The sequence below is a fragment of the Semicossyphus pulcher genome, unplaced genomic scaffold (genome assembly GCF_022749685.1).
Source record: "Semicossyphus pulcher isolate SPU_LCO1_2020_fin unplaced genomic scaffold, fSemPul1.0.p SCAF_19, whole genome shotgun sequence".
Lineage (NCBI taxonomy): Eukaryota > Metazoa > Chordata > Actinopteri > Labriformes > Labridae > Semicossyphus > Semicossyphus pulcher.
Window position 1 is genome coordinate 16,021,392 of NW_027211692.1, and position 10,640 is coordinate 16,032,031.

General features: G+C 42.1%; 1 protein-coding gene across 1 annotated transcript; it reads left to right on the forward strand.

Annotated features, from left to right (window-relative positions):
- The first annotated feature begins 304 nt into the window (after positions 1-304).
- foxn1 (forkhead box N1) lies at positions 305-9,769 on the forward strand. The gene is made up of 7 exons (XM_069669030.1): positions 305-646; positions 1,445-1,543; positions 1,861-1,988; positions 2,244-2,340; positions 7,908-8,115; positions 8,297-8,737; positions 9,400-9,769. The coding sequence occupies exons 1-7, from the start codon at positions 305-307 to the stop codon at positions 9,711-9,713; spliced, it is 1,629 nt and encodes a 542-aa protein (XP_069525131.1). The 3' UTR covers positions 9,714-9,769.
- The last annotated feature ends 871 nt before the right edge of the window (positions 9,770-10,640 follow it).

Consider the following 10,640-nt stretch of genomic DNA (forward strand, 5'->3'; position numbering starts at 1 on the left):
AAAATGCTTATTTCCCAAAATATCAAACTACTCCTTCAGAAGTACCATATTTTATTGTATGTTTTCTCCTACACTAGAATTAATGGCTTTATAATTTCACTATGTTTATGAACATGGCTGGGTGAGACAGTTTATACTATCAGACAGGAGGTTTTAATGGCCTCAGGTGATTCACAGTAAGCATCTTGGCAGCTTCTTGGTCCAGAAATGGGATTTGAGACAGGATTTACACATTAAGCCTAGCCCTGATTGGTTTGTCAACAGTTAGTGTAGATTGTCCTTAACTTTTGTACTCACTGTGATGATGATCACAACAAGGACTAATGAGGGCAAGGACGTCTGCCTCTCCCAGCAGGAGAGCAACACCTTCAGCTTGAGCCCTGCAGCTGCGAACCAGAGGCACAGCACTGACAGGACCACCATGTCGGGGTCAGGATCAGCACTAGGACGAGGCCCCATTGGGTCTGACCATTTCCACCCGTACCGTCGACAATTCAACAATGATGCGGTGACGACGGCAGGTTGTCTTCAACCGTGCTCCTCTTCCTTCAGCCATCTGCAGGAGGAGTGCTGCCCTGAAACTGGTTCTCACAGCTCAAATGACGAGCCAGCAACATCCTGGGACCAGTACAACGGCAGCGTTCAGGTTTCTAAACTAATGATACACTATTTTAATCCTCACCTATTATTTCAGTTTAAGCAGACAGACAACGTTTGTGAATAACTGGATGATCGTAGTTTAGCTTTTAGTATGAAACAAGCCAAATATCACTCTAAGGAGTTGGTAGAGACAAAAAATAGAGCTGAAAGAGAATGAACTTCACCTCCGAATGAGTAATGACAGTGCTTCCAAACTGCTGGATGTGTAAATAGCCAGCTGTTTGCTAATAGGTTCCCCATATCCACTTAAAAGAGGATTATATGTCAATGTTGTGTTCACGACTTGTTTGTGCTGCCTCCAACTGGCTAAAAATATCAGATTGGAGGTTTAGTGGTCATTTCTATGAACAGATTCTGTATATATAAAAAATAATCTGTTGGCGAGGGATACGATTTTGAGTTTGGGAAGCATTATGGTTTGACCCGTCTAAAGTTGCTAAAACTTAAACTGTAAACCAAGACGAGAGCACAGAAAAGGAGGTCTTGGCAGTGGAAATGCTTTATCGCTTATCGGAATCCCCAACAGATGGCTGTCTCTCCCAGAGTCTATCATCGTCAGACGATGGCCGATAGTTTCCGATATTGTGCTGCCAGATTTTTGCTTATAAGTTCACCATGAACTTTAAGTGATGATTCTTTGTCAAAAGTGCATTCATAATTTGCCTTCAAGTGCTCAAAAAAACAGTTGTTGTTTTAGTGGTGTCAAATTATGCAACAGATTCAATTATAGGTCTATAATATAATAACATGTATAATACAGCATTTTATTTTCTAATATTTGCAGAGTTCATACACAGATATACCAGCTGTACAACCAGTCGAGCCTCCCTGCTTCCTGTCTCAAAGCTATCCATCCTACAGCTCATCGAGTCCTCTACAACAGGTAAAGAGTCCTTAATTTGAACAAAAAGGAACGCTTCAGAAGATTGGCTGGGGTGTATTTATGTTATTGTTTTACCCTCACATACCACATACCAGCCACTTTATTAATTTAAGTCATGGTTTTAACAGGGGTAAGACAAAATGGTTGAGATTGTCACAAACAATTTGATGGGCAATAGAGACAGTGAAAGTTTTATTACAGCTGTTTATGGATCATTAAATATGACTCATCAAAAGGCAATTTAACAAAAGAGCATAAATACTGGGTTTAAACTTGCTTTTCAGGTCATGGTTGATGTTTGTTTGTGTTGTCTACAGGTGTCATCCAGACTGCACACTAATAATGAGTCCAACAGCTCAAAGTATCCTGTCCAAGGTTTCTCCACTCAGTCACACCAGGAGAGCCCCACACAGTCCCTCTTCCCCAAGCCCATTTATTCATACAGGTAACATTACATCACATTTTACTAATTTTTTACCAAATTTATATTTTTTGTCTTCCTTTATGTAGATATATTGAAAGCAACAATGTTTAAAATTAATATATGATTATCCTCTTTATATATATATCTGATGACATTGTTTTTTTGTCAGAACATTTTAAAAATAAGTTTATTCCAATGAATATTGTATACATGCATACATACAATGTACTTGTATAAATAAAATACTATTGCCATTATTTTTCTTTATCATTATAGCATCTTGATTTTCATGGCTCTGAGGAACAGTAAAACAGGAAGCCTGCCAGTCAGCGAGATCTACAGCTTCATGACCGAACACTTCCCCTATTTTAAGGTATCAAATTAATCTTTTCTACATCACATAATGGATTCAACCAACTCTAAAACATGAATGCTTAGCAGTGACACACTAATCTTAGTTACAAAAATTTGCTCCCAAAACTTTTTTGTTTCTGTAATGTCTTCTTTAACTTAATCTCTAAAGTCAACCTTAGCTGCTCTGAGCACTGACAGCATGTTTCTGGAGATGCTATGACGTCGACTTCTTCTGCTCCTATTTGGCTGCTTCTGGTTTAGACACTTTTAGTTGCATGTTTTTGCAACGTGATGATTAGATTTCATTTTTCATCGTTATTTTTCTCCAAATGTTATTTTCCATTTGGCCGGCTTTGTCTTTTATCATTTATCAAGTTTTTTTTTAATGAGAGTTTATTCCAACAGCAAAATATTTTAGAAACATCTTTTGGTATATTTGTTAAACTTTTCATACATCCTAACAGCAGTCAATCCATCAAATGCTCCAGAAATCAAGAGGAAAAATTTAGGTATTTGTGGCTGTTGTAGGCTATAATAATCCCAATTTATAATTTAATTCAGACCAAATGTAATTAATAACAAGTGTTGGACCCAAATCAGTCTCTTCCGCTGCTAGATCTATCAGCTGCCTTTGACACAGTGAACCACCAAATCCTCCTCTCTACTCTCTCTGAGCTCGGTATCTCAAGATCTGCCCTCCTCTGGTTCAAGTCCTACCTCTCAGGGAGATCTTTTAGAGTATCTTGGAAAGGAAAAATGTCCAAACCCCACATATCATCCACAGGGGTGCCTCAAGAGTCAGTGCTTGGTCCCCTTCTCTTTTCAATATATACCACTTCACTTGGTGCAATCATCCGCTCCCATGGTTTCTTATACCATTGCTATGCGGATGATACCCAGCTCTTCCTGTCATTCCCACCAGACAACACTACAGTCTTGGCACGTATCTCGTCATGCCTTGCCGATATCTCTAAATGGATGAAAGAACGCCAACTTTAGCTCAACTTATCCAAGACTGAGCTCCTTGACATCCCAATCAGTCTCTCTATGCAACCACAGATCAATATCCAGCTTGGTCTAACTGAACTCGTACCCATTAAGTCGACCCTGAACATGGGCGACCAGCTAACCTTTAAGGTTCATGTGGCCTTGATTACTCGGTCATATCGATTTGCCCTGTACAACATCAGGAAGATCAGACCCTACCTTTCAGAGCATGCAACACAACAGCTGGTACAGGCTCTCGTGATGTCATGCTTTGACTACTACAACTCCCTACTGGCAGGCCTCCCTGCATGCACATTCAAACTTCTGCAGATGATCCAGAACGCAGCAGCGTGACTGTTCTTCAATCAACCAAAAACGACACGTCACTCCACTGTTCATATCCCTCCACTGGCTCCCAGTCGCCGCTCGCATCAAATTCCAAACCCTGTTGCTTGCTTACAAAACAGCAACAATAACAGCTCCTGCCTACCTGAACGCCCTCATCCAGGTCTACACTCCGTCCTGCCCACTACGCTCTGCCAATGAAAGGCGCCTTGTACTCCCATCACAACAGGGCTCTAAGTCAAGAACGAGACTCTTCTCCTCAGTAGTCCCCAGGTGGTGGAACGAGCTACCAAACTCCATTCGGTCCGCAGAGTCCCTTTTACCTTTAAGAAGAAGCTAAAGACCCAGCTCTTCCATGAAAACCTCTGCACTGAATGATATTGATGCTATTTCTTCTTGTTATTATTATTTATAAAAAAAACAAAAGCAAAATAAAACGTCCTATACACTGCCTGTTGGCACCAGTGTCCGATCGCACTTGAAGCTGTTTGGCACTTACTGACTTCGTTCCCTCCTGTCTCGATCGTTGCTTGTGTTGTATTAACTCTTAGATGTATGTCGCTTTGGACAAAAGCATCGGCTAAATGAAATTGTAACATTTTAACAATGTAACATTGTGTGTCGAATCGTTTCGCCTGTGGCGTATCTGTGTCTATTTGTTTTTTCCCTCTTGACTTTGTTTGTAATCACGCAGCGGAAAATTAGCTCTGCCTTTGGTTTGTGCACACCTTAAATAAATCAATGGGGTGGTGATACCAGTTTGTTTATCTCATTCCTTACCTGTAGTCTTTCTAAATTAAAAGTTCCCATTTAGGTTTGGAAGCCTAAGATCATCCCAAACCACATTTATGTCGTAACTGACACTAATTACTCTCATGAAATATGTCTAAAAGCAGTGAGCTTCACCTGCAGCTAGGTGGCACGGGACCAGCTGGGTAAATACCTGTTGAGGCATGCGGCTAGTATGCACTGTGAAATAAGCAAATGTATGTGTTGTGTCTATGTAGGTAATTTGGAAGTATAAAGTAAGGGTAGAGACATCATGGTTATAATATTGTTCAGGGTACTAGTAGAATAAAACACAATTATCACACAGTTATCAATTCATACCCCTGTACTTATTAAATTAGCCAGGTGCAGGGTTGAACCTCTGTTTGGGTTGACATATATACTGTAGGATTCCAGGTATCTACACATCAAATATGTTCAGACCCACCTCTGGAAAGAGCTCAAAGACTTGCTGCCATTCATATGCAAGAAGGTGCTCTATAGATGGCTGCTTTCCAAACAGCTGCCTGTCAAATGAAACTCAGGCTGCAGGGCCAGAAAATACATGAGGCAGATGATAAGTGATACACCAAAGAAGTAAAAGTACTTTTTTTTTTTTTTTTTTTTTTAGATATATCTCAATACTTTCTGAATATGTTTAAGTATCTTATAGTCCATTTCAGTTCAGTAGACCCTTGCTAAGGCTTGCAGATATCAGATATAAACAGCTGATGATGGAAAAAGTAATATACCTTTCAATATTCCCTTCAGGGAGGGTTGGGTTTCTGGTTTTCTGAATCAGGATTCCAATAAAGTTGTGACACAACATTTCAACAATTTAATTTCACATGTAGACTGTGAGACACAGTCAGGCAGTGGTGAGAGCTGAAGTGAAGCCAGGTGTTGTCACTGAAAATAAAGAGAGATAATGCCAAGATAAAAAAAAAAAATAGGGCACTTCGGTTTAATAAATGTTTTAAAGTGTATGAATAAAGATGTTTCTGCGAAACAACACAATACGACTGTACCAACCTTTTGTTTGAGGAAATGGGTTGGTCTAACCTGGAACTTAAACTGGCAACCAATGGCTTCCGTTTTGTCTACCCACTGAGAGACTGCAGATTTACACCATGATGGGTGATGAACTGACCTGCAGCATTGAAGGGAATTGGGCTGTTGACCTCTAGTTTGCAAAAGGGGAGCAGCATCACATGTCTAACCAGATTGATTTGCATTGTTTAAAAATACAAAATGCGCTCTTTATTGAATTCAACGGGGCAGAACACTTGAAATATTCACACAGTTGATGTCCACCACCTTTATTGACAAACCCTTGCTGTGGCCCCTGAGAGAGGGAGTAGACTCTGAAAAGAATTTGGAAAACGTCTGTAGGGCCACATCAAATGAGGGGCTGCAGTGTCTCCCTGCTGGTGGAGCCTCTCTCCACTAAGTCCCATTGGAGGTGTGTGGTTTCTCCCTCCGAGGTGCTTAGCAACTCTGGAGACACGGTGTCACCCATTCGGCAGGAGGCGATTGAACTGCAGTTCTGCAGGCGCTCATGGGCAGTTTTGACAACACATCACATCTGGGAATGATGTTGCATAGAGTTCTGTCTGCCTCTTCCTCAGTTTAAACTTCACCTTAATGTCGTCAAGTAAATGTCCAAACAAACCCTCATGAGGCTCATCCAAACAAATGGCTCTGTGTCTGTCCAGGGCCTTGGAGAGTGTGAGCCACAGCGCCACCAATGAGCACTAGGCACCCAAACGACTTTGCCCTTGGCATCATTAAGAAGAGGCGTCAGTGGACCGTCAGGGGGCACCAGTGATCCAAGCCCTGCTAGACACAAGGCTTGGTATGTCTGAAGCATGATGTTGGAGCTCAGTGCCTAGGCAGATCCAGCCTGTGCTTTGTGAATATTGTCCAACTGAGATTCGGAAAAACCTGCAATGTTGGAGTGGGAGGGATGTTGGGCCTGCCACACCATGGTTGGTGGATGAGGCCAGGTAAGTCGCAAAGAATGCCACCGTAGGTGCTGAAGAGATCAATCCACCCTTTTCAGCTCCGCTCAAGTCCAAATATTATCCAAAGTTGAGCACCATGTTCCATGTTCAAGTTTACTCCGAAATAAAGTCCAGGGAACATGGGAAGACTTCGTTATTGTTCTCTGTTCAGAGGGAAGGAAAATCCTGTGAAATGTGGCGGTTACAGATCTCTATTCTCTTAGCAGAACGGTGAAAAAAAGAATGTGTTGTCCTGCTGATGCACTAGTGATGGCATACTGGCTCAACCAGCCTCCTGTTTTCCACCCATCCATCCATTTTCTTCTGCTTATCTGGGGTGGGGTCGCAGTGGTAGCAGGCTAAGCAAAGTGACCCAGACGTCCCTCTCCCCAGCAACGTTTTCTAGCTCCTCCTGGGGGCTTCCACATTCCCAGGCCAGACAGGATATATAATCTCTCCAGCAAGCTCTGGGTCTGCCCTGGGGTCTCCTTCCAGATGGACGTGTCTGGAAAACCTCCCAAGAGATGCGCCCAGGAGGCATCCTATTCAGATGTCCAAATCACCTCAAGTGGCTCCTTTCAATGCGAAGGAGTAGCGTCTCTACCCTGAGCTCCCTGTGGATGTCTGAGCTCTTTACTTCTCTAAGGCTGAGCCCGCAGCCACCCTTCAGACGTTCCTACGTCAAACCTGGCATATCCAAGCAGATGTCCAGCATTTCATCAACATGTTGACAATATATTACAACTGATTCCATATGGTCAGCCGTTGGACTCCTTGGTCCCTTGGCTTGGAGAGGAGGGGGTCCTGTGATTCATCTTCTCTTGGGTTAAGTGCCTGAATTGCCGAAAGTTGGACATGACTTGGGCTAAATTAACACTCTCCTGGCATTGGAAAATCCCCAGACAGATGGGAACTACCTTGGCTGGTCTTTGTCAGGCAAAGAGAAGCTGCAATACTGAGGACAGAGACAAACAAGACTTCTCCTCTTGCATGTTTAAGCTTGGTTCTCCTTCTGAAACACAAGGTGGACAATACAAACTCAAAGCTACACACACTCAGAGACTGTTCAGCTAACCTTGCAGCTGCAAGCCCAATTAAAAGCAGTTAACTTGCTTTAGCTAGCTAGCCCAACATGGTAGAGGTGTTCCTTGCGAGGTGAAGAACTGAAGGATGAGCGTGATGACAGAAGTGTATATTTATATCACATGTCACCACATATCATTTGGAATAGAGTCGGTTCAGTCAGTCCACACGTGGGTGTGATAAACCATACTTGTTGTACCAAGTCAATCCACTGAAAGGGTACAAACTATAAGTAGACGTCTCTATTTTCTGTCATTTTATGTAGAAATTGTATTGAGGTTTACTGCTAGCCTTTTGGTTAAGATGCATATGTAGCAGCAGTATTTAGTTGTCATGGATAAGTTGCTTTTACCTGTTTGTCCCATATTTTCAACATATGTACAACCCTCTCTGGTTTCAGACAGCTCCTGACGGATGGAAGAACTCTGTGCGTCACAACCTCTCCCTGAACAAGTGCTTTGTGAAGGTGGAGAACAAAAATGGGAACTCATCCCGCAAAGGCTGCCTGTGGGCTCTCAATCCAGCCAAGGTGGAGAAAATGCAGGAAGAACTGCACAAGTGGCGTCGCAAGGACCCAATCACTGTTCGCAGGAGCATGGCGAGGCCAGGTAAGTTCCCCCACGCCTACTGAAAGATGTCAATACCAGACAAGTTAAGCAAATGCAGATGAAACTGATGTTTTTTAGACAATCAGATTTTTTTTATCTTTAATTTATCAAAGCTGGATGGCAATTTAAGTAAGTCTTTTTTGATTCATACTTTATTTGATTCTCAAAATGTTTCCTGCAGAAGACCTTGACCGTCTGCTGGGAGAGAGACCTGAAAAATTCAGGGCTTTGCCACCTTACACCAACCATACTTTGATATCCAGAGGGGCCCCTACCTACGGCATCAACTCCTTATCTTGCAACCCAGCCCAGCTTCAACCACCCTGCCTACCTATTCGCTGTTCACAGTATGCAAATATTCAACCCCACCAGCCCTGCTACCTCCCTCCCGGTGCTGCTCATCTTAGCAACTCATTTGCCCTGTACTCACCCTGTGGACAGCCACCAGCCACTGAAAGCCTGACCTCACCCATGGCTCCAAAGATGCCACCAGCTTACAATGCTGTGCTGCAGGCTGAGTACAGCACCGGCCAAAGGAGCATGCATGACTTTGTGCTGGACGGAGACGGCAGTTATGACATCGACATGCTCGACCCAAGTCTGACTGATCTTCAACTGCAAGGTATGAGAGTCAGGTTGGATGATGGATGGATGTACAGATATAGGGAGATAGATTTTCCCTCTGTTAAAGATGTGCTTGTACATAATATTTTTAATTATTATTCCTATTAGAGTTTTTTTTTCTTTAAATTGGTATTTGTCTGGCTCAAAATTTACTCTGATTCACTTCAAAGTAAACATCTGCAAACAATTAATTAAACATGTTTATGTTCAAAGTCTTTCCTGTTAATCTGCCCATTCAGCCAACAATGGCGCTGCTTTTCTTTGATTTGCTCCTCTGTGGTTTAAGGTTGTCATTCCAACCCAGTTTTTTTTTTTACAGTGCAAAGACAGTGGTTTAACAGTGACAAGCGTCATAGTTCACATTCAGCTTGTACAAAGCAAGAGATGACATGCTCTTCATTTTGTTTTCTTTTTATTCATTGATGCATTTTTTGACCGCAGGTATTTTGTCATAGAAAGCACAGGTGCATCTTACGTTAAAACAATGGCTCGGCTCTATTCAACTGATTGACTGAGTTATGACATTGAGCAGACAGGCCTCCTCCCCTTCTTAAGAAAAATGATTGGGAAGCGGATTCCTGTCATTGCAGCGAACGCTTTTGTTTACTGTTGAACAATAATTGCTCTTCAAAAATCACCTGACATTAAGGCTTTTCACAGGTAACCTGTGGGAGGAGTTGAGAGAGGAAAGCCTGGTATCTGACTCACAAGTCACCACCACAACCCCGTCCAGGGGTTCCGCCCTGCAGGACCAACACGTCCAGACCAGCTGCTTGCAGATCACGCCTCCTCCTCCGGGTGAGCACGCACTCTGTCATCGTAAAGCAGAGTGTGAGGATGAAAACACAGGCGGTGGCCGACACTTAGAGCAGAATGGCTGTTTGAATGGACTGCATTCTGGGGTTTTTCCAGGAATGGAGAGCCTGGCCGGGTATCTGACATCCTCCTGTACCACACCTATCTCCCTAATGTAAAGGACCTAACTGTTTAGGCTCCTTTTACTATCTTAACCAGAGTTGGGAATATTGTTACTGGCAGCATCATGCCACAGTATTAGCTTGGTTATTCAACCCATAAATCCTCTGTGTGACAGACTCGGGACTAGGCATAACGTTCTTTACTGTTTGTATCCACTCTCACTAAAATGTACAGCTCACATAAAATAAGAGCTCTGCATGCATCCTTTATTTGTTTCAATACATATTTCTTTTCTCTTTTATTTGCAGGAGCTCCTGGTGTATCTAATGGTAAATTTAGCAAAAGGTTTAATTGAGAGGACAAGCAAAAATTGTTAAATTGATTGTGTACCTACAGTAGATATTTATTTACCTTCTATAAGTAATATTGATTTCATCATAGATGTTTAATATTAATTGCAAGTCATAAATCATCAATTTAAATGTATCTCCATCTATGGGTTTAGTTCTCTATATTAACCAAAAGTGCACATTTATTGTTATAGTATGTCTTCTGCTTGAGCACCTTATATGAGCTGGCTTTAGAGGCTAAAAGTAACATTTTTAATAGGACAATATATTAAATGTAAAAACAATGTGACGATTTGAATGAGGTCACTAACAGTGAGGAACTTTACTGTTTTGGTTCACTCTCAAAGCTCCCATGGCTTTGTTTTCTCATCTCATAGGATCAAATAAAATATGTTACTGGTATCAAAACAAACCTATAAACTAATGAATATGGATGTTTTATTGGATGGCTCTGTTGTCCAATAACAATGCTTGCAAGGTGGTGTTATGGCACATTGTAGTGAGACTGTTGTCACAGAAGATGGCAGCAGAGACTCTTTGTGACCTGCAGCTTTTTCCAGTAAGGAGTTATGTTCTCATTTTACGGTCACATCTCCTGCATTCTCTTCGCATTTGTTTTCAATATTCAATAGC

Coding starts and splice junctions, on each gene's coding strand:
- foxn1 (XM_069669030.1), top strand. CDS start 305: ATGATCACAACAAGGACTAATGAGGGCAAGGACGTCTGCCTCTCCCAG. Junction 2,341..7,907: donor AACACTTCCCCTATTTTAAG/GTATCAAATTAA, acceptor CTCTGGTTTCAG/ACAGCTCCTGACGGATGGAA. Junction 8,116..8,296: donor CAGGAGCATGGCGAGGCCAG/GTAAGTTCCCCC, acceptor TGTTTCCTGCAG/AAGACCTTGACCGTCTGCTG.